Genomic DNA, 24777 nt, shown 5'->3' with positions numbered 1-24777 from the left:
GGAGATCAGTATTCGATCCCCGTCTGGGTCTTAGGAAAGGATGCTGTCACCCTGTCTGGCACTGAGTATAAAAGGGTTAAAACAAGGACTGGTTGGCTCAGAGTCAGTAGACTGTTTGCAATGGGGCAGTCGGGTAGCTTAGTGGTTAAAGGGTTCACTTGTCACACCGAAGACCCGGGTTCGGTTCCGGACATGGGTACAATGTGTGAAGCCCATTTCTGGTGTCCCCAGCCGTGATATTGCTGGATTATTGCAAAAAGCGTCGTCAAAACCATTCTCACTCACTGACAAAAGTGCAATAATCTCCAACACAACATTAAACCCCATTCACCTCATACTCCCATGAATACATTGGGCCGACATGCTTGCCGTAAAAGGCGACTATGCTTGTCGTAAGAGGCGACTAACGGGATCAGGTGGTCAGGCCACACCAAGCAATATTCCAGCTATATGACGGCGGTAAGTAAATGATTAAGTCTGGACAAGACAATCCAGTGATTGACATCATGAATATAGATCTATGCAATTGGGGTACAATGACATGCATTGAGTCAAATCTGTAAACCAACTAAAGACAAAAGGGTTTGTTAGGGAACGTAGTGTATACCAACCCGTGAAGTACTGACAAGGACATACAATGGGAGGCAATGTGACCTTCAACTTCTCCTGGACACGACTGCAAGACTAAACGCAGGAAAATGCAAAATATTTGCTACTAAGAAGCTGACAGGTCATCGCTGGATTGGCATCTTGGATGGGCTTCATATATTATCATCATCCTCTTCGTATGGTCTCCGAGTGGGAGGCTGTAACACAGTCATCAGTACATCAGTATAAATTTGATAACTTTACAATAAATTTAATATTCCTCTTATTTGGAAAATCTTGTAGATAACCTTGAGAAGAAGATTGAATGAGTGAGTTTGGTTTTACACCGCTTTTAGCAATATTCCAGCAATATCACGGCGAGGGACACCAGAAATGGGCTTCACACATTGTACCCATGTCGGGAATCGAACCCAGGTCTTCGTCTAACAAGCGAACGCTTTAACCACTAGGCTACCCGACCGCCCCTTGAGAAGAATAAGTAGCAAGCACCAAGACAATCCAGTCATATATCTGGAATATTGTTAAACAACAAACAAACAAAACAACAGTGATATAACAAGTATTTGTCACAGAGTGACGAAATATCCCCCGCCATATACACCATAGTACCAAATATGAAGACAATCCAGCGATTAGTTCTTGAGATATTGTGGCAACACCGTTTTCCAACTCCAAAAACAGATTTGCCTGCTGTGACCTTGAAAATGGGATCAAGGTCACCAAATCTGACAGGTGTATGCGGTGTCTGTATATACACCATAGTTCCAAATATGAAGACAATCCAGCGATTAGTTCTTGAGATATCGCGGCAACACCGTTTTCTAACTCCAAAAGCAGATTTGCCTGCTGTGACCTTTAAAATGGGATCAAGGTCACCAAAACCGACTGGTGTCTGGGGAGTCTGTATATACACCATAGTTCCAAATATGAAGATAATCCAGCGATTAGTTCTTGAGATATCGCGGCAACACCGTTTTCTAACTCCAAAAGCAGATTTGCCTGCTGTGACCTTGAAAATGGGATCAAGGTCACCAAAACCGACTGGTGTCTGCGGAGTCTGTATATACACCATAGTTCCAAATATGAAGACAATCCAGTGTTTAGTTCTTGAGATATCGCGGCAACACCGTTTTCCAACTCTAAAAGCAGATTTGTCTGCTGTGACCTTGAAAATGGGATCAAGGTCACCAAAACCGACTGGTGTCTGCGGAGTCTGTATATACACCATAGTTCCAAATATGAAGACAATCCAGTGTTTAGTTCTTGAGATATCGCGGCAACACCGTTTTCCAACTCTAAAAGCAGATTTGTCTGCTGTGACCTTGAAAATGGGATCAAGGTCACCAAAACCGACTGGTGTCTGCGGAGTCTGTATATACACCATAGTTCCAAATATGAAGACAATCCAGTGTTTAGTTCTTGAGATATCGCGGCAACAAACAGGTGGGACGTACGGACGGACGTACGGACGGTCGTGAATACTATATCCCCCGCTTCGCGCTTTCGCGCGGCGGGGGATAAAAAGGAAATAGAATATGTATTTTCAAACTGGATCAAACATGTAGATGTCTTGAGTCATGGTGAACCTAGGACTTATTGGCCTGCTACACAATAATACTGTCCACTTATAGTTAACAACTTGTAATAATGTTAACCCTAGATTTACTCTCACCTTTCTCCGAGATCTGGTTTCACTATTCGGACCCCTGACCTCAGGATTAAACACCTGGGTCGTGCGATGTCTGGGACGAGGTTGACCTACAGCCTGGATTTGAAATGGTGGGGTGCTATCATCATTGAGGCTTCCATTTGTTCTGAAATCAAACAACAGTTATCATTATGTGTCATTCTAGGAATTCTTTCCCTATTCCATCATAGCCTTAAATTCCTATTCAGGTTGAGAATCACACCTTTAAATTTCATAATTTTTCAACAGACGTCCTCTTCACTGTCAACATATCTAAAAGTAAAACCCTATCCTTCGCTGAGGTAGGGCACTCTTCTACCCAGAGTTCCATGCGACCAGCATAGTACACCTGCCACAAGCCAGCACCATGTGATGATTCATCACATCTTACACAGTCCATTCAAGATATAAACCTATTCATTGGGATAGCTATTAAGTAAGAGACTTCTTTCTATAGGCATTAAGACCTATTGTGAGGTTTTACTTTCCAGTCGGTTTTAATCTCATAAACAGGGACATTGTAATGTCCCTGGGATTTTATATAATATCCCAGGGATTTTATATAATGTCCTGGGTATTTTATTAATATAACTTCCGTTCAGATTGTAACATGTAATGAAATGTAAAATCAAATGACAAATGTTTTCTTTATATTCCCGAGGATCGAACTCGCAACCTTCATATCTGTAGCCCAGTGAGTGTACCACGAGGCTACAGAGGTGTTGATAAGCCTCACTGGTTTTTAGAATGTCCTTTTCAAGATCCGTACGCCAGCAACTGATATTTTACGCGCGTTTCCTAAGGTTCATGGAAAGTATGTTCGAAACATAAAAATGTTGATAAATGTTTTAAGTTTCTTTTTTCGGTTTATAAGCATGGAAAAACACTTTTCCTTCGTTTTGGTAGACAGAGCAAAAAAACGCGGTTCGCCCTCTTGGTTTTTCCCTCTCCCCAGGGTATGCTCTGTCTACCAAAACCTCATGAGCGTGTTTTCTCCAATACATAGTACATCTGCCACAAGCCAGCGCCATGTGATGATTCGTCACAACTTACACAGTCCATTCAAGATATCAGATATGTGTTCCATCTGTTTCATTTTTTACAAGTCTACACATATAGATAAACACAGAATGGTTCATTGAGAAAATATCCTAAATGAGGGAGTGAAAAACTATTTCTATTTGCGTAGTTATCCTATGCTTACATTGGTGGTATGGCTCCTTGTACTGTCATCGAATCCCTACAGAGAGCTAGCGATACGGTAACTCTTATGTGTAAATATGTATTGTCATGCAACTCACTGTCGCAGTTGTAGTAGTATATCTATATAATTATGCAAAACATATGTAAAGCCCCGTCAAATACTTGCATTAGTCCGTTCTATTCTGATTTCTGAAAAAGCGTGTGTGTTTACAAACAAGAGAAAAGTCTGATCACGTGATATGCAAATTAGCCTGTGGCAGTAGTGTTATAAGTCACCGACTGCGCCGGAGTGTGGAGGTAGGGTAGTCGAAGGAATTATAAACATCATGGAATAATGAATAGAAGAACATTGATAATTAATTCCACAGCCCTTTGTTACACACGATCTTAAGCCTTATCCGATCTCATTTGTTTGTTGTTTAACGCCGCACTCAGCAGAATTCCAGCAACATGATGGTGGTCTGTAAATAATTGAGTCTGGACCAGACAATCCAGCATTCGATACGATAGCAACGATCCATGCCGTGGGGGTACGATGACATGTAAGAAACGAGACACCGAGTCTAACCACCTGATCCATTTGTAGCAGGGGGCGTGGAGTCATCCCACAGATGACATCCTTACCTTGTCAGCTTGCTGACGGGGTTAACCTCTTTGGTCATGTCGACAAGGTGTCCAACCTCGGATAAGAAGGTCCGTGGTTCGAATCCCATCACGGGACTCGGAAATTTTATGGCCGCTACATTGGCGCCCAACGTGGGGCTGAGCACTTTCATATTAAATTTGAGCAAAATAAGCCTCAGTACCCTACTATGCGGCCCGGGACGTGCCTTCTGTTGACGGGGGAGTATGTAGCAGGGCGTGGAGTCATCCAAAGATGCCCTCTTTACCTTGTCAGCTTGCTGACGGGGTTAACCTCTTTGGTCATGTGGACAAGGCGTCCGACCTTGGATCAGAAGGTCCATGGTTTGAATCCCATCACGAGACTCGGAAATTTTATGGCCGCTACACATTGATGACTCTTACAATCAGCAAAGGTTTAGGGGGACCAATTGTAACCCAGAATCCCCATGGAGTCGAATAGGTGGGTTAAACCACTGTCAGCAATAGTGCTGCTTTCTCAGACTGGAAGCACTTGAGTTTGTACAAAGCAAACCAGCAATTGTTTGTTTGTTGCTGAACGCCGCACTCAGCAATATTCCAGCTATTTGACAGCGGTCTGTTAATAATCGAGTCTGGACCAGACAATCCAGTGAATGACATCATGAGCATCGTTCCACGCCATTGGAATCGCTGACATGCATCAACCAAGTCAACGAGCCTGTCCACCCGATTCCGTTAGTCAACTTGTACGACAAGCATAGTCGCCTTTTGCGTCAAGCATGGGTTGCTGAATACCTATTCTACCCCGGATCTTCACAGGTCCAAACCAGCAATTGAAAGTAAGTAAGTGAGTTGTGTTTAATGCTGTTTTAAACAGACTTCAGTTGCATCACAGTCAGTTTAATGTGGGAGGGAAACTCAAAGTGATGCTGGTTTTAGATGTTTACCACTTTGGTGAAACTCACGAACACAGGTTTGGTGTTGACAAAACTAATGATCGTAGGTTCCTGGTGCGTCTAAGGGATGCAACTCTGCACAGTGAAATGCAGAATTTTAGACAACAGGGCCATCCATGCCAATGAACATCATGACATACCTTACAAAATCAGCAGTGATTCACAAGTAACCGAGGATGCTGAAATAAGTAACATGATGTCCCCTCTGATAACTGTACAAAGCCATGAACAAGGAAAGACCATGTCGTGCTATGTAAGTGCAGTGTTAGAAGCTTCTCCAGGAAACAACCAAGTGCTATTGTAAGTGAGGTGAGGTGAGGTGAGGTGAGGTGAGGTGAGGTGAGGTGAGGTGAGGTGAAATTGGGTTTAACGTCGTGTCCAAGATTATTACACTTTTATAGCAACGTTCATTCTTTTGTGTGTGTATGTGTCTGATTGTACTAGTCCGGACCGATGCCGATTTATAGTGCTAGCTCACTGAGATACCATGCCTCAGTTTAACATGAATATCCCACTTAGACACAAGTATACTGACTCTGAGCCGACCAGTCCTTGTTTTAGCCCCTTTATGCCGAGAGCCAGACAGGGTAACAACAAGTGCCATCTTTTAACGTCTTTTGGTATGACGCGGTCGGGGATCCAACCCCAGACCTTCCTCACTCTGGGCGGACACTCTACCACCAGATCACGGGGGCGGTCGCTATTGTAAGTACGACAACTCTTGTTTCAAGGAGCCGCCTGTCCACCAACTAGTGCACACTTAGTAGTATTGTATTTTGTCTTTGTGTCAGTCACCAGAAAAGGACAAACAACATGAGAAGAATGTGGGTTTTGAAGCCCTCTATTGGCAGTGCCTATCACTGCATATGCTGCCAAGATTTTAGCCACAAAAGATCGTGACAGCGTTTGCTTTGAGTCGTTGAAATGTGGAAATAGACGTGGAGTATCCCTGAATGTAGGTGGCAGCTAACCTGTCATTCAAACAACACTGGAGGAACACCAAAATGTCGACAATTTGCAGAAAGGGATCTGCGACCCCCCGATCGCCTCTCCAGCATGCATAAAGGGACTTACGACCCTCATATTGAAAACATGTAGAATTCCGTTGTAATGACATGAAACTGCTGATGTCAGTCCTACCTTCTCCTACTGGGCTTGTGACTGTTTGAAGGGGGATTGGTTGGACGGTTGAGTTCCCGCATCACGTCGCGGGCAGAGGCACTGGTGCTGGTAGCCAGCTTCTTCTTGGCACCTACAAAACACGAGTGAGTGAGTGAGTGAGTGAGTGAGTGAGTGAGTGAGTGAGTGAGTGAGTGAGCTGCTAGCATGTGCTATTTATCATAGAGCATGGACTATCTGACATAGTGCATGTACTATTTATCATAGAGCATGTACTATTTATCATAAAGCATGTACTATTTATCATAGAGCATGTACTATTTATCTTAGACCATGTACTATTTATCATAGACCATGTACTATTTACCATACAGCATGTACTATTTATCATAGACCATGTACTATTAATCATAGAGCATGTACTATTTATCTTAGACCATGTACTATTTATCATAGACCATGTACTATTTACCATACAGCATGTACTATTTATCATAGACCATGTACTATTAATCATAGAGACCATGTTGTTTGTTTGTTGTTAAACGCCGCACTCAGCAATATTCCAGCTATATGACAGTGGTCGGTAAAGTAATCGTGTCTGGACCAGACAATCCAGTGATTGACATCATGAGCATGGATCCATGCAATTGGGATCGATGACATGTATCAACCAAGTCAGCGAGCCTGACCACCCGATCCCGTTAGTTTTGCGACAAGCATAGTCGCCTTTTAGGGTAAGTATGGGTTGCCGAAGACCTATTCTACCCCGGAATCTTCACGGGTCTCATAGAGCATGTACTATTTATTATAGAGCATGTACTATTTATCATAGACCATGTACTATTTATCATGGAGCATGTACTATTTATCATACAGCATGTACTATTTATCATACAGCATGTACTATTTATCAAACACCATGTACTATTTATCATACAGCATGTACTATTTATCAAACACCATGTACTATTTATCATACAGCATGTACTATTTATCAAACACCATGTACTATTTATCACAGAATCTGCACTCTTTCGACCTATATTATAGAGCCGGTACTCTGTTTGATGACACCTGTGATCAACACACACATTACCTGTTGATGTAGATCCACGTTTAACCAAGTTGTCCTCATTTTTGGCTGCCTTCTTCTTTGAGCTTCCTACAGGGACTAGAAGGTCGTTGTCGGCATCGGGCTCCTTCAGCAACTCGTCCAGTGTACTCCGAGTCCGGGTCTCGCTGCCTCGTCTGGAGTTTCCTGTTCTCCCACCAGCCCTGTCTGAGTTAGATGTCCGACCACTAACATCATCACGTGACCTCTGGGATGGCCTTGACCCTTTCGTCAAATGTTCATCAAAACGATTGACTGCTGCACCATATTTGCTAGCAACAGACCTGGAACTTGGGGTGTTGTTCCGAGCACCACTGTTGCGAGGCCTTCCACCATTCCTTGATCCTTGCAAATGGTCGATGATCTCATCTCCCGAGTCCTCACCGAATGTTGGAAGACCTTGGTGCCGATGTGACCTTGACTCACCCATCAACATTTCTTGGGCAGTTAGCGACAGGAGGTTTTTGTTCCGCAAATGAGGTTTTCCTTGTGATGGGGTTGCTGGGGTTTGAACCCGGGGCGTCATGGTGGGGTTGAGGTCACACACAGACTAAAAATTCAACATTTGTTATAAACCTTTACAGAATACAGAACAATATTGATCTACACAATCAGGATACGATTGCTGAAGACTTATTCTTCCCCGGATCTTCACAGATCTTAACTTCAACTGCTTGACATGTGATCTAACTTCCAAAAATCAAAAGCAGGAAATTCTAAATATTGCATATTCAAATGACATAGCTTGTGTCACTGACAAATATTACACAGGTTCCACCTATGTTGTTTGTTTGTTTATTTATTCACCAGGACTGCTGTTGCTGTACTTGGCATGTTCTCTACATGGGTCAGCAGTGTTTTGTTTGTAATTATTACCGTATTTTCTTGAGTATAGTGCACACTTTTTTTTCCAAAAAACACAGCTGTGTAGAAGGGGTTGCGCATTATACACGAATTATGAGTTTGGATGTTTTTTTCCCCCATGGAAAGACATTACCGTGAGCACGTAACACCGGAAATACCATGTCAACAAATCCATACTGAAGTACGCAAATTAATCATGTAATTACACTGTCTGGCTATAAAAAGTGTTCTTTGTATATCTGGATTTATGTTTGTAACTTATTTCATTAATTTAATTAAAAATTCCTTTTAATATTGTTTTTATTAATTTCGGCGAAATCGTGTGTGAAGCGATCGGAAGATCGCACAACTCACCGTTATTAACAGCAACCACGGTCAGAATACCGCTATTGACGCCTTGAAACGAACTTTAGTTGACAGAGAATGGATACGTAGATCATAAATGACATACTTTGACTCCTTAAAAGTCATATTTGTTTTTGTTTGACGATTCTATGTCAACATGAAATTCTCGCGATCACGCGCGTGTTTATTGACAAGGTTACCAAGAACATGAAGAACAAAGAGATGAGATGAAATGGGGTTTAACAGAGTGTCCAAGATTATTGCACTTATATAACGACGTGTATTCACATGTGTGTGTAGCTGCTTGTACTAGCCGCAGTTTAACATGAATACCCAACAAAGACACACAGACACAGACTCCGAGCCGACTCCTTGATTTAGCTCCTTGATGCCAAGTGCCAGGCAGGGTAACAACAAGTACCATCTTTTAACAGACCTTCGCTCTCCGGGCGGACTCTCTACCACTAGGGTTAATAGTATTATCTCGCTAGACCGGACTAGTGTTGTTAATGTTACAGGTATCCTATAGGCTAGTAGAATTTCAAACATTTTGGAGGATATTGCTATATGCTATCACTATTTGGCTAGTAGACATAATTTCCTGGATGAAAATATCCTTACCACATTTGTCGCTAGCATATTCACTACATTTTGAAAGAGCAACATGAGTGGTCTTTTTAATAATCATGATAAACAAATTGCGTAACACTGGTCTGCATGTTCAATTCTAATGCAGTAAAACTTTGTGAACTCAAACTCAGTCAATGTCAGTTAATATTCTCAGCAGAATCCTTATTCCAGATCTTGGAGACATTAATGCAAATCTATTTTTCAGTTGAAAACCATGTTGCAATTTTCCAGTTTGTTCACACCAACATACACCAACACCCCGATATATTTACCCATGTCAAGATAATGTATACTAAACTGAACTTAAAAAAGTGATTCAATAAATTACTACCTGGTGTTGAATAAGAAGTTCATAAGGAAAAGGCTCCGCACAGAACTCGCATGGAAGAATTACCTCCCCTGCCTCATCTAAAAAGTCACCAGGGGGCGTGAGAGGTGGGCTCTCCCTGAAATGTACACAACACAAAACATCACTCACCCAAAATTATCGAACCAACAAAATCAATTGATCCTAAGTTACCATCTGAAATTAATTCCAAAAAGTTTAAATACCATTTTCTAAAATTATTCAGTCTGATGGAACAGCTGTTGCCATTATTGGCAAATAATTTGTATTGCAATGTATTATGATACTTATTGCGATATATCGGGAACTAAAGTGATTGACAATAATTAACACTGATTGTACATGCAGATCCTAGCTTCTACATACTAGAGTAAATATGGTCACTTGCCGCCATTTTGTTGTCATGGATACAGGGGAGATAACAACATGAGAGAAAAAATCACTTCAATGTTTCTGCTGTTTTGTCAGTCAATATGGAGGGGAAACATGATTAGTGAATGAATTTCTGGGTAGATTTTAGATTAAATGATATAAATAATAATGAACATGAAAAAATGAATCAGATTGAAGTATATATACATGGTATATCAGTATACCAGAAATACTGTACAGTTCTAACTGCCATATACCACTCCACTTGGAATGGTGGGATTATAATGCAGATATCACCCACAGACTTTGTCCCTACCATTCCCTCTGGATGGGGATTTCCCGAACCGGCGCTGTCCACTGGCTGTCCAGGTTGTTGATCACAGGTATTGCTATGCCCCTTCCTCGCGAACCCCCTTCCACCTCGTTGTTCCGCTCCCCCCTCCAGCTGGTGTCCTCGTTCCAGTTGCCAGTGGACAACGGGTCACAGGTACTCTGTACACAAACAAGCATTGTCAGGGTACAACACATTGTGACAAATGGCACCAAATCTTAGAACACTATGCCAGCTTGGCTCTCAGAGCCTTGACAAGGGACGGTTGGACAACAAGGGAGACTGTGAAAAGGTAAAACCTTCTCTCTCATCATTTTGCAGATAATGTCAACATGGTAACAAATATTTTACCATTTTCCCGAGGCAAGAGAGTTAACTGACTTTAAAAGTCCAGTTTCCACCCTTGCCGAACTAGGCTGGAATTCCTGCGCTTGATCATAGCGCCACCAGTGGTTATTACGAGTTATGTCCCTTCTATGCCTCTCCTATGGACCAATCAGATTCCACCTCTCAGTATCACTAGCATTTGCTTCAAACAAATCAGTTCAGTAGGTGAAAAAAATAGACAATTCTGTGATGACAAGGTACCAGGATGTGTCTGGAGTTACTTCCCCTTTGTGTCAACACTGCAATGTCATGTAAATCATTGCAGAAGCCATTCTTATTGCATATAAGTGAGTTTTGATGTCTCATTACTGAGTAGCAAGATTCCAGAAATATTTTTTTTCATATTCTATCCAAAAGATTTTCACCTCTGAAGTGATTAAAAGTATTATCTTTAAATGATGGTTTTTATTGCAACGTCTCCCCACCCTAAGAAAAGGCCTAAGTCAATGTAACGCATGGGAGTTATGATCATTTTAGCGCTAAGTTTAATGGTAGAGTTATCTCCCTTTGCCTGCACTCTTCTATATGATTGCTTATGAGTTTAAATTAGTTTTCTGCCTACTACAAACAATGGCCGAATCAAACTGCCCATCACCTACCTGATGAAGTAACTATCATCTCTTACCTGATGTTGCACCAAGATGTCAATAGGAAATGGCTCGCCACAAAATTCACAGGGAATTAAGTCATCATCTACAATGAAGAATAGAAAATTTTCAAATATATTTTATATTTATATACTTATCCTTTTTCACACTATGCATTTCTTCTCTCTTGTTTCGATCCTGTGTGGAAACGTGCTTCAAAACGTCTCCAGTTCAAAAAACAATTAACCCGAACACACCCAGCATCACCATGGTCACAACCCAAAGAAATGGGTCACACACATAGTTTGTGCATAGCGACCCATACGATCTGATCACTGGAGGAGACAGGTGACCCACCATCAGGACAGGTGTTGACATTAGCAGGGGACATGGCGGAGGAGACACGTGACACACCGTCAGGACAGGTGTTTACATTAGCAGGGGACATGGCGGAGGAGACAGGTGACCCACCATCAGGACAGGTGTTGACATTAGCAGGGGACATGGCGGAGGAGACAGGTGACCCACCGTCAGGACAGGTGTTGACATTAGCAGGGGACATGGCGGAGGAGACAGGTGACCCACCGTCAGGACAGGTGTTTACATTAGCAGGGGACATGGCGGAGGAGACAGGTGACACACCGTCAGGACAGGTGTTTACATTAGCAGGGGACATGGCGGAGGAGACAGGTGACCCACCATCAGGACAGGTGTTGACATTAGCAGGGGACATGGCGGAGGAGACAGGTGACCCACCGTCAGGACAGGTGTTGACATTAGCAGGGGACATGGCGGAGGAGACAGGTGACCCACCGTCAGGACAGGTGTTTACATTAGCAGGGGACATGGCGGAGGAGACAGGTGACCCACCATCAGGACAGGTGTTGACATTAGCGGGGACATGGCGGAGGAGACAGGTGACCCACCGTCAGGACAGGTGTTGACATTAGCAGGGGACATGGCGGAGGAGACAGGTGACCCACCGTCAGGACAGGTGTTTACATTAGCAGGGGACATGGCGGAGAAGACAGGTGACCCACCGTCAGGACAGCTGTTGACATTAGCAGGGGACATGGCGGAGGAGACAGGTGACCCACCGTCAGGACAGGTGTTGACATTAGCAGGGGACATGGCGGAGGAGACAGGTGTTGACATTAGCAGGGGACATGGCGGAGGAGACAGGTGACCCACCGTCAGGACAGGTGTTTACATTAGCGGGGGACGTGGCGGAGGAGACAGGTGACCCACCGTCAGGACAGGTGTTTACATTAGCGGGGGACGTGGCGGAGGAGACAGGTGACCCACCGTCAGGACAGGTGTTGACATTAACAGGGGATGTATTAGGTGAGACCAGGGTCTGGACCAGTGGCGAGGTGACCTACCGTCAGGGAAGGTGTTGACATTAGCGGGGGATGTAGCAGGTGAGACCGGGGTCTTGACCGGTGGCGAGGTGACCTACCGTCAGGGAAGGTGTTGACATTAGCGGGGGATGTAGCAGGTGAGACCGGGGTCTTGACCGGTGGCGAGGTGACCTACCGTCAGGGAAGATGTTAACATTAGCAGGGGATGTAGCAGGTGAGACCATGGTCTGGACTGGTGGTGAGGTGACCTACCATCAGGGAAGGTGTTCACATTAGCAGGGGATGTAGCAGGTGAGACCGGGGTCTGGACCGGTGGCGAGGTCTTCTCAATCTGGCGTATGAGGTGTCCGATGTCCTGGTCCTCCTCATGCTGGAGCCTCAGGGCCAGCATCAGGTCCTCATCCACGTCTTCATCATCTGCAGGATCCGGCTCCGAAACTGTAGCAACACATGTGTTACTAAACTATCTACCTGGGTTCCAGGCAGGACCATGTCATCTTATTTAATTCAAAGACAGAATAAAAGCATTATTACCATAATTAATAACCAAATATTGTCTGCAATATCTGGAATTATTTCAAGTGTTAAACAGTTACTTGAATAAACTTTTACACAGGGTTCAAACGCTTTTAGCATGATTAGCAAAACACATTTCCAGGGTATTATGCAAATTATCCATCGAAATAAATCACGACAAAACTTATTTACTTAATTAATTCAAACTTTATCACATTTGAACAAAGCATTTATTTGCCTGTCACTGATTGATCATCAGAAATAAAAAAAACTGGCATAAAAATATTATTTTTCAATGACTTTTCCAAATCGATTTAAGGACTGGAAAACTCAAAACGAAAGTTCCATGACTTCTCCAGGATTCAATGACCCATACAAACCCGATGCTTAATTTATGTAATTTTCAACTTCCCTGCCTGATAGAAAACCCCGACAGTACCTCTCTGCCTCTGTCTATTCAGTTCCGACTTTCTGTTGGTTGTGCTCTTCCGGGTGCGTGTGGTGTTATTATTGGTGTACGACCTGGCCTGTGTTCCCGGAACATTCCTCGGCCGACCGAACCCAGGAATATCAAGCTGGGAGTTGAGAGTCCCCTGCATCCTGGTGTTCTCCATCATCCTGGACAGTTCATCCATTGCAAACGCATTGTCAAACCCGGCATCCGCAAACTCATAACCATATTCGGGAAAGTCCACAAATCTGTCTCTATCCCGATCCCCCTCATGGCCGTTTGTGGCGGGTTTGGGGGCTGGATAGTCACAATTGCTGGCCTCGTGTTGAAGCAGGTCCTTCTTCATGATGAACTGGGCACACTTTGGGCAGGGCTCCGTCCTGGTGCCGCAGTAGTCCTGGTGGGAGTTCACGTCACACCGAGGCAGCTCCAGCTCACAGTAGACGCAACGTATTGGCCTCTTGCTACAGGCGCCCTCCTGAAAGAAAGCAACATTCGTAACTAGGGCTTTGACAGGCACATTTTAGCTGAACCACATTTTAGCCCAATCCCTAATACCTTCTCTTAGGGCCTGGACTGGTAAAATGCCCAATCGGACATTTTGTACCTATCTCTTAAGACCTACAGTGAGTACCTGGGTAGGGTTGGGTAATAGGGGTGGGTGGGTACCCGGATAGTAAATTCAGACTCGTCTCAGCCCTACCTTCTCTCCCCAACCCACCCACAACACCACACTTTGACATGACAAGCACGGGTAAATGGAAACCAGTTTACCATCAGTCTGTGAGAGGCCACTGAGTTACAAGCCTACTAAGAATCTTTCTTGTCTCATTATCTAATGTCTAATGTCCAGCCAAATCCACTACCTAACAACTGACAGTTGGAATTCTATTTTGAACCACAAATCATCAATGGCATCCATTGTGTCCACCTGATCCACACATTAGTACTCTCTATTCAGCCCTGACACCCCCCCTCTCACCATGTGCTCCCTTTGCCGTGTCTTCTCCTGTTCCTCCCCCCACAGACTTATCATTAGTACTCTCTATATAGCACTGACACGCCCCCTCACCATGTGCTCCCTTTGCTGTGTCTTCTCCTGGTCCTCCCCACACAGACTTATCATCAGTACTCTCTATACAGCCCTGACACCCCTCTCACCATGTGCTCCTTTGCTGTGTCTTCTCCTGGTCCTCCCCACACAGACTTATCATTAGTACTCTCTATTCAGCCCTGACACACCCCTCACCATGTGCTCCCTTTGCTGTGTCTTCTCCTGGTCCTCCCCACACAGACTTATCATCAGTACTCTCTATACAGCCCTGACACCCCTCTCACCATGTGCTCCCTTTGCTGTGTCTTCACCTGGTCCTCCTCACACAGACTTATCATTAGTACTCTCTATTCAGCCCTGACTACCCCCCTCACCATGTGCTCCCTTTGCTGTGTCTTCACCTGGTCCTCCCCACACAGACTTATCATTAGTACTCTCTATTCAGCCCTGACTACCCCCCTCACCATGTGCTCCCTTTGCTGTGTCTTCTCCTGGTCCTCCTCACACAGACTTATCATTAGTACTCTCTATTCAGCCCTGACACCCCCCTCACCATGTGCTCCCTTTGCTGTGTCTTCTCCTGGTCCTCCTCACACAGACTTATCATTAGTACTCTCTATTCAGCCCTGACTACCCCCCTCACCATGTGCTCCCTTTGCTGTGTCTTCACCTGGTCCTCCCCACACAGACTTATCATTAGTACTCTCTATTCAGCCCTGACTACCCCCCTCACCATGTGCTCCCTTTGCTGTGTCTTCTCCTGGTCCTCCTCACACAGACTTATCATTAGTACTCTCTATTCAGCCCTGACACCCCCCTCACCATGTGCTCCCTTTGCTGTGTCTTCTCCTGGTCCTCCTCACACAGACTTATCATTAGTACTCTCTATTCAGCCCTGACTACCCCCCTCACCATGTGCTCCCTTTGCTGTGTCTTCTCCTGGTCCTCCTCACACAGACTTATCATTAGTACTCTCTATATAGCACTGACACGCCCCTCACCATGTGCTCCCTTTGCTGTGTCTTCTCCTGGTCCTCCTCACACAGACTTATCATTAGTACTCTCTATTCAGCCCTGACACCCCCCTCACCATGTGCTCCCTTTGCTGTGTCTTCTCCTGGTCCTCCTCACACAGACTTATCATTAGTACTCTCTATTCAGCCCTGACTACCCCCCTCACCATGTGCTCCCTTTGCTGTGTCTTCTCCTGGTCCTCCTCACACAGACTTATCATTAGTACTCTCTATATAGCACTGACACGCCCCTCACCATGTGCTCCCTTTGCTGTGTCTTCTCCTGGTCCTCCTCACACAGACTTATCATTAGTACTCTCTATTCAGCCCTGACACCCCCCTCACCATGTGCTCCCTTTGCTGTGTCTTCTCCTGGTCCTCCTCACACAGACTTATCATTAGTACTCTCTATTCAGCCCTGACACGCCCCCTCACCATGTGCTCCCTTTGCTGTGTCTTTTCCTGGTCCACCCCACACAGACTTATCATTAGTACTCTCTATATAGCCCTGACACCCCCCTCACCATGTGCTCCCTTTGCTGTGTCTTCTCCTGGTCCTCCTCACACAGACTTATCATTAGTACTCTCTATTCAGCCCTGACACCCCCCTCACCATGTGCTCCCTTTGCTGTGTCTTCTCCTGGTCCTCCTCACACAGACTTATCATTAGTACTCTCTATTCAGCCCTGACTACCCCCCTCACCATGTGCTCCCTTTGCTGTGTCTTCTCCTGGTCCTCCCCACACAGACTTATCATTAGTACTCTCTATTCAGCCCTGACACCCCCCTCACCATGTGCTCCCTTTGCTGTGTCTTCTCCTGGTCCTCCTCACACAGACTTATCATTAGTACTCTCTATTCAGCCCTGACACCCCCCTCACCATGTGCTCCCTTTGCTGTGTCTTTTCCTGGTCCTCCCCACACAGACTTATCATTAGTACTCTCTATATAGCCCTGACACACCCCTCACCATGTGCTCCCTTTGCTGTGTCTTCTCCTGGTCCACCCCACACAGACTTATCATTAGTACTCTCTATATAGCCCTGACACACCCCTCACCATGTGCTCCCTTTGCTGTGTCTTCTCCTGGTCCACCCCACACAGACTTATCATTAGTACTCTCTATTTAGCCCTGACACACCCCTCACCATGTGCTCCCTTTGCTGTGTCTTCTCCTGGTCCTCCCCACACAGACTTATCATTAGTACTCTCTATTCAGCCCTGACACCCCTCTCACCATGTGCTCCCTTTGCTGTGTCTTCTCCTGGTCCTCTCCACACAGACTTATCATTAGTACTCTCTATTTAGCCCTGACACCCCCCCTCACCATGTGCTCCCTTGCTGTGTCTTCACCTGGTCCACCCCACACAGACTTATCATTAGTACTCTCTATTCAGCCCTGACACCCCCCTCACCATGTGCTCCCTTGCTGTGTCTTCACCTGGTCCTCCCCACACAGACTTATCATTAGTACTCTCTATTCAGCCCTGACACCCCCCTCACCATGTGCTCCCTTGCTGTGTCTTCTCCTGGTCCTCTCCACACAGACTTATCATTAGTACTCTCTATTTAGCCCTGACACCCCCCTCACCATGTGCTCCCTTGCTGTGTCTTCTCCTGGTCCTCTCCACACAGACTTATCATTAGTACTCTCTATTCAGCCCCCCACCCCTCTCACCATGTGCTCCCTTTGCTGTGTCTTCTCCTGGTCCTCTCCACACAGACTTATCATTAGTACTCTCTATTCAGCCCCCCACCCCTCTCACCATGTGCTCCCTTTGCTGTGTCTTCTCCTGGTCCTCCTCACACAGACTTATCATTAGTACTCTCTATTCAGCCCTGACACCCCCCTCACCATGTGCTCCCTTGCTGTGTCTTCTCCTGGTCCTCCCCACACAGACTTATCGTTAGTACTCTCTATTTAGCCCTGACACACCCCTCACCATGTGCTCCCTTTGCTGTGTCTTCTCCTGGTCCACCCCACACAGACTTATCATTAGTACTCTCTATTCAGCCCCCCACCCCTCTCACCATGTGCTCCCTTGCTGTGTCTTCTCCTGGTCCTCCCCACACAGACTTATCATTAGTACTCTCTATTCAGCCCTGACACCCCCCTCACCATGTGCTCCCTTTGCTGTGTCTTCACCTGGTCCTCCCCACACAGACTTATCATTAGTACTCTCTATTCAGCCCTGACACCCCCCTCACCATGTGCTCCCTTGCTGTGTCTTCTCCTGGTCCTCCTCACACAGACTTATCATTAGTACTCTCTATTCAGCCCTGACACCCCCCTCACCATGTGCTCCCTTGCTGTGTCTTCTCCTGGTCCTCCTCACACAGACTTATCATTAGTACTCTCTATTCAGCCCTGACACCCCCCTCACCATGTGCTCCCTTGCTGTGTCTTCTCCTGGTCCTCCCCACACAGACTTATCATTAGTACTCTCTATTTAGCCCTGACACACCCCTCACCATGTGCTCCCTTTGCTGTGTCTTCTCCTGGTCCTCCCCACACAGACTTATCATTAGTACTCTCTATTCAGCCCCCCACCCCTCTCACCATGTGCTCCCTTGCTGTGTCTTCTCCTGGTCCTCCCCACACAGACTTATCATTAGTACTCTCTATTCTGCCCTGACACCCCCCTCACCATGTGCTCCCTTTGCTGTGTCTTCACCTGGTCCTCCCCACACAGACTTATCATAAGTACTCTCTATTCAGCCGGGACATGGGTGGCTCAGTCGTCTAAGGCACCTCAAATCGCTGTGCAGAGTTGGTTCGAATCCTGGTTCACCCTGATAATGTTTCTAGCTTTGTCAGCACCATACCCGTGCTGGTGGGTTTCACCAATGATAAACCTGAGACCTGCATCACTTCGGGCTTTCCTCCCACATTAAGCTGACTTATGACTTAAATACGATTAAAATTAGTAAAATTTAAACATTTTTTACATTTGTATACTTATTCTGCATTATTACGTTAACCCCAACTCACTCACTCACTCTCTCACTCACTCACTATTCAGCCCTGACTATCCCCTCCCCCCTCACCATGTGCTCCTGTAGCTGTGTCTTCTCCTGCTCTTCCCCACACTGACTACAGGAGACCTTGGCATGGTGCTCACTGAAGTGGTCCTCCATCTCAGACCGGGGAACAGGGTCATCGCAGTGCTGACACAGGACGATGTGGCGCCGACAGTGGACCTCATGCATGGTGAAGTTGGCTGCAGAGATGTCCTTCTTGCTGTCAAACAATCCAAACAACTTTGAAACATTTATGCTTTTGCGGGGAGTTTAAATTTAAAGTCACATCAGCAGTATTTCAGCCATGATTGATGACAGAGGTGAAAAAACCTTTAATTATCAGAATGAAATTTGTCATACTCATATTCGCTTTTTTAAATTTCTGATAACAAGTCATGTTTACATTTTTGACACTTCCTGAAAAGTGATATGTACTTTTCACAAAATATTAAATTGAATAGAATGGATTATATTTTGTTTTATTTGTTTTTTTGTTGTTTAAAACTGCACTCAGCATTATTCCAGTTTTTGCACGTCTTTCTGTAAATAATTAACTCTTTCAACACCAGTCAACCAGAAGTGTTTACTGCTGGGACACCGAGTTCCCAGAGACTCTTGTGTGATAGATGAAGCCAACATTTATCAAAGAAAATACCTGCTTGTAAAATATATTTGCTACTACATGTTATACACCATTTGAAAGGTCTGATCCTATGGTTTATAATTATGAAAGTTATGTTTTTCACATTATTTAAAAAAATGCATTTACAACTTAATTAAATTCGTTGTAAATAAAAAATGTACGCTAACACGTTGTTAACATCCAGATTAAGGACCAAGGAAGCGAAAACTTGACGATTTTCGGCAAATATATGATTTCATAATATCCACGTACCTATTTCTGTTTTATTTTCATTGTTTATGTAATTGGAAAATCATTTTAAAAAGAATTATAAATAGTTTCTGTGATCGCCCATTTCCCGATAACAGCGACTGTCCGCTCAGTAAAATGAAGAAATACCCCTGTTTTCGAGGTTTCGTATGAATAACACGTGCGTCGAAGAATGGCATATGACACATCGCTGGAAAGCTTATTCCTTCATCTACACGCTCGTAACATCGACTGGTTTTTTTTCGTAGTTATAACAAGTGATTTCATTGGATTGAAATTGGTTTCTAATGACGCTTTCTTGCTGAAATCTGCTACAAGTTTCGTGATTGGTCAATTTTGAACACGTGACCTAAGGCAGCCAATCAAATTACAGCTGTGATACCAAGCTCGTGTTCGATAAATTACAGAAGTTTGCGAAAGAATTTTGTTAAATCGTGTTGTTCTGAACGTTTTGAGCAGGAAATCACGATATATATTAAAAATATGGAACTTCGTGAATGTATCGTGCTAGGTTACGAGCTGTGACAAAGATTTTTCATGCATATATTTTAGCATTAAACATCGTGTCCGAGCCGAGAATTCAAGGCGACGAAAGCCGAGATGTCATTTGACTTACATTACACGCGATCGCATGAAAAGATGGAAATAATAATATAGATGTAAGTTTGATTAATTTTAGATATGTTTTTGTTGATTTTATTTATTACTTTGTATAATATATTTAAAGATTTGTTTAAAACGTCTTTATTTTCCTCTTTGACGTGTTCGATGTGGACCCGTTGTCGAAATGTGTGTCCGAGAATTTTATTTTCAATAACATCGCGAGAAATAGTGAATAATTTTTTAATTTAACGATAAAAAATGTTAAATTAAAATGGAATATGTATTTCAGACATTGTGAAATGTGATAGATTTAATAAATGAATGACATTACAGGTAGGTCCATAAAAATATATACTATTTTGATGTGACTACGGCTTGGCCGGATAACCGGCCTGCGGTGTCTGGGGACTTGATGCTTCTTGGCCGGATAACCGGCCTACGGTGTTGAAAGAGTTAAGTCTGGACCAGACAATCCAGTGATTGACATCATGAGCATCTATCCAACAATTGGGATATGATGACATGCATCAACCAAGTCATCGAGTCTGACCACCCGATCCCGTTAGTCGCCTCTAACAAGAAGCATGGGTTGCTGAAGACCTATTCTAACCTGGGTCTCCATGAGTGGAATGGATTATGCGGTTTATGAAAGGTTCGTTATGACATTTCGTCATATTTACATAGAAACACTGTATGTACAGCTAAATATTCAGCAGCTGATTTCTAACGCTGTAAAACACTTTCAAAGAACATTGAGTTTGGATATTATCCTTTTCTTAAGAGCCTGGATTACATCCAATAGTATACTCACAACCAAAAGAAACATGAACCGTAGAAACATATAGAGAAGTATGAATGTTAAGAAGAGATGCTTCCAATGTGTGCAACCTAATTACAAAACTAACAATCAGTCAAGTACTGCCAGTGTTACGATATGCTGCATGTGATTTACATGATAAGCCAACATGTATGGTATTAACATTTCTTTTGGCGGTGAGTATATATTTGTTAGCTGTGACCATGTATTATTAAAATATATAGAACATAAATAAAAACTTCATAAAAAATAAAGAGTACAAGTAACCCCAAAAAGAAATCCACTGTCAGTACTTGACAGTCTCTCATGCACAATGTTCCTCAATCTCCAGGGAAAGTACTGGGCTGATTTACAGTGTAGCGCACCCGTTGTCACTGTCACTGATTGAGTACTTGCCGGAACCAGGTTATCTTGTGACTTTAATACACCGTAAAGCTGCCATGTAACCTATTCACAGGCGATGGAAGGACATAGTGTGTGCAAACCCCAGAAGTATTGACTATGACAGGGATTGTCTAGGCCTGCTCAGAGGACGATCAATCTCATTACAATCAGACCTCAGTTCTCGCTACCGCTAAACAAAGATCTGAAGACATCCCATTAGGGGTCACGTTAGAACGACCTTTCATCCGACCAATCAGAGCATCGCTTACCAGATTATGAAAGTGACAGTCGGAATGCGATTTCCAATCATGCAACCTCGAAAAACTTTAACTCCGATCAATAGTTACGGGTTTAACGACTGAATCCATACAATCTAGACCATCTATTAGCCATTCCAGAATGTTCTTTTGTTCAGGTTTCAAATTTGTAATCGAGAATTTGTCAAAATATGTTTCGAAGTGTAGTTGCAAATTTTAAACTAGTGCCGTAAACCACAAGAAAGCTGCCTTCTGATTGGTCATTCCATTTGTCGGTCAAAGATCGTGCAAGGTCGGTCTGACTGACCCGTAATGGGATGTCCTCAGATCTTTGTTTAGCGGTAGCGAGAACTAAGATCTGATTTTAATGAGATTGAGAGGATATTCTGACCCAAGTCCATAGGAAATGTCAGTAAATATTCCCAAATTTGAATGACAACTATCCATTTCACTTTATACAGTAATAACTACCATTACAGCTTTGGACAGGTGACTTGTATTTCACTGACAAATAGATTTTCTCCCCAAAATTGCCTGCCAAGGGCACGTCGTATGAAATCCTAGATACATTCCTGAATGTAAAAGCACCTTAGCTTATCCAGTGCTTCTAATCTAAAATTTGCATTCTTTCCTCTTTACTTCATATGTAAATCGACATACTTACCAGTTGGAGCAATACTTGGTTTCCGTGGCAATGTCAGCCATGGTGGTCTCCGAATCTCTATTCCCTTCTTCGCAGAGTATCGTCACTTGGCTAGCTTGTTGCTTTTCAGTCAAATGTTCCGTCTACAGGTGACCTGTCAGAGAAATACATGGCACATGTCATTATGGTGGGATGGTAGACAAATACATTGTAAATAACATTTTTCGGAACATTCATATTGATTGTTTGGTGCTTGACATATGCCAAGAGATCAGTTTCTTAGAAACATGTCAAGTATTACCCCTGGATGTTCTGATGACTATAATCAAGGATTAAATATTGATCTAATACCCATTTAGATTGGTAGGGAGGCGTCCTCGGATCTGAATGCAGGGGCATCAAATCGGAGAAAAATATCTGATTTTAATGAGACTGAAAGAAAGATGAACACAAAACTTTGCAAAAACATTGCATAATGCAGTTGTGGGACTACTAGTACTAACAATCATGCTTAAACTGTCTACAGCAATATGTTCAGTTTGGAGAACATATGTATACAACCAACATCAAATGTTCAGGAAGAATGTCGTGCTGGTCTGTGTTTTTATTTACTGTAGAGAATTATATATCCTGTTGCAGTTGATCAAATATTTGAGTTTCGACAGTGGTGTATATGAGTTCTTCCCCTTTCCCCTTACTATGTTGGATATATAACCTAGGGCAGGGACAGCAAAGTACATGTCTGTCCATAAGTGTCATCATAAATTTTAACAAACTCTGGACAGCCAACTCATCAGTTTAACGTCGAGTTCAAGATTCAGTGACTTGCATGTACGTGTGCGTGTGTGTGTGCGTGTGTGTGGCTGCTTGTACTAGTCCAGACTAATGCAGATTTTATAGTGCTAGTCCAATGAGGTACCATGCTGCAGTTTAACATGAATGCCCCACTCAGACACAGTATACTGACACCAAGTGGACCAGTCCTTGTTTTAGCCCCTTATGCAGAGTGCCAGGAAGGGTAACAACAAGCACCGTATTTTAATGGGGTTTTTTTGTATGACGTGGCCAGTGATTGGTCTCCAGATGGACATTGTGCCACTAGACCACAGGGGTGGTTTGTGGACAGCACATGTTTAGAATTTGCAATAGATCGGAATCTGCACCTGATATCTAAATAGCATCATGTTTGACATGACATACACCAAACTTGACACAAATGGGACATGAATGAATGTTGTTATTATGCTGTAAGGATTATGTTATAAATAGGCCCCCATCATCCTATGCCTGTCATAAGAGGCCTCTTAAGGTATCGGTTGACTTGGTCAGACTTGGTTTATTGTGAGTCTTATCATACCTGACAGTGTTGTTCATAATGTCAACCACTAATTTATCTGGCTCTATGTACAGGTGAGCAGGATATTGCTGACAGTAGCTTACAACAAAACACAAACAGACCAGGGAGCCCAGGCTTGATTAATAGTGTAGTCAACTAGGGCTGCAACGAATACACTATGTGGCGAATACGATTTGTATCGCGAATATAGGGTAACAAATATGATTATTAAATCATGAATACAATAACATGTCAGCAGCTGATGTATTATTTGTTATATTCAGTGAAACAATAACAACATACATTATTTGACATGTTTTGTTAAATATTAATATATTATACATTTATATACTGCACTAGTATCTGTTCAATTGCGACAAGGACCAGTGACCACAATACTCTCAAATCAAATATATATTATATCCATTATAAGAGTGTTGTCTTGGAAGAAATCTATGCATATAATAATTAATATGTTCTTATGGATATTTAAGGTACAGGGTATGTAAATGCACATGATTGCATATTCTTAAATATTTGATTCTAGAGGCCATGAATAACGAATTCAATTCATGAATCCATACGGTTCGATTCCCGGATCGCGAGTGAATCATAACAGCCCTGGTGTCAACATACCCGGGTGGTGGCATGGATCTTTGCTCATACTATCAATCACTGGATTGTCTAATCCATACTCGATTGTCTACTCTATTTACACCCCCATCTAGGTGGAATGTTGCTAGTGTTGCTTTAAACAAACAAACAAACAAGTTGTCACTGAATTATTCTTTTCTCAGGCACAATGGAATTTATAAGGAACATTATTTTGCAGGGAAAGTCATTCCTACTTTTGATATGATCGAGTGAATAATCAGAGGGTTGAAAAGTGAACATTGTACAAAGGCAGCGATGTCTACTCTTCAGTAACATGATCAACATAAGGTTTCCGTCATAATCATTTACAAAATCAAAGTTGCCTTTTGCCAACACATGTTGAATCACACCACACAAAACCTCAAGATGGAAATTCTAAACTTTCATTTTCGTTTCCTGGCCTCGGACTCTCCATGATTAATACACATTTCCTCTAAACACACAGCCATTTTTGTTAAATTGTGATATACACGATTATTAGAACAAGGTGATATTGGGCTAACAGAATCGATTTCTTCCAAATCAGTCAATACTTACATGATGACAAAGTTATTTTGACCAACAACAAAACAAACTTGACACCAAACATTTGTTGGCATTCCTTACCGAGTAGCGATATAGT

The 24777-nt window shown here is 43.4% G+C and overlaps 1 protein-coding gene across 1 annotated transcript; it reads right to left on the bottom strand.

Annotated features, from left to right (window-relative positions):
- Positions 1–204: 204 nt before the first annotated feature.
- On the bottom strand, positions 205–24777 carry LOC124138667 (TRAF-type zinc finger domain-containing protein 1-like). Its single transcript, XM_046505427.2, has 12 exons — positions 24693–24777; positions 22187–22319; positions 18597–18789; positions 13470–13959; positions 12767–12952; positions 11192–11259; positions 10165–10340; positions 9462–9576; positions 7277–7841; positions 6199–6310; positions 2282–2423; positions 205–806 (listed from the first exon to the last, which is right to left on the bottom strand). The coding sequence occupies exons 2-12, from the start codon at positions 22225–22227 to the stop codon at positions 762–764; spliced, it is 2133 nt and encodes a 710-aa protein (XP_046361383.2). The 5' UTR covers positions 22228–22319; positions 24693–24777; the 3' UTR covers positions 205–761.

This window comes from Haliotis rufescens, unplaced genomic scaffold (assembly GCF_023055435.1).
Source record: "Haliotis rufescens isolate VD_foot unplaced genomic scaffold, xgHalRufe1.0.p SCAF_15, whole genome shotgun sequence".
NCBI lineage: Eukaryota > Metazoa > Mollusca > Gastropoda > Lepetellida > Haliotidae > Haliotis > Haliotis rufescens.
The sequence above is the reverse complement of the archived record's forward strand: the minus strand, read 5'-3'. Positions and strand labels throughout refer to the sequence as shown.

Excerpts from the sequence above, each read along its gene's own strand:
- LOC124138667 (XM_046505427.2), bottom strand. The coding sequence starts at position 22,227 with ATGGCTGACATTGCCACGGAAACCAAGTATTGCTCCAACTG. Across the intron at positions 10,341-11,191 it reads ACATCTTGGTGCAACATCAG|AGTACCTGTGACCCGTTGTC; the intron begins GTAAGAGATGAT and ends GTTTGTGTACAG. Across the intron at positions 807-2,281 it reads AAACCAGATCTCGGAGAAAG|CCTCCCACTCGGAGACCATA; the intron begins GTGAGAGTAAAT and ends ACTGTGTTACAG.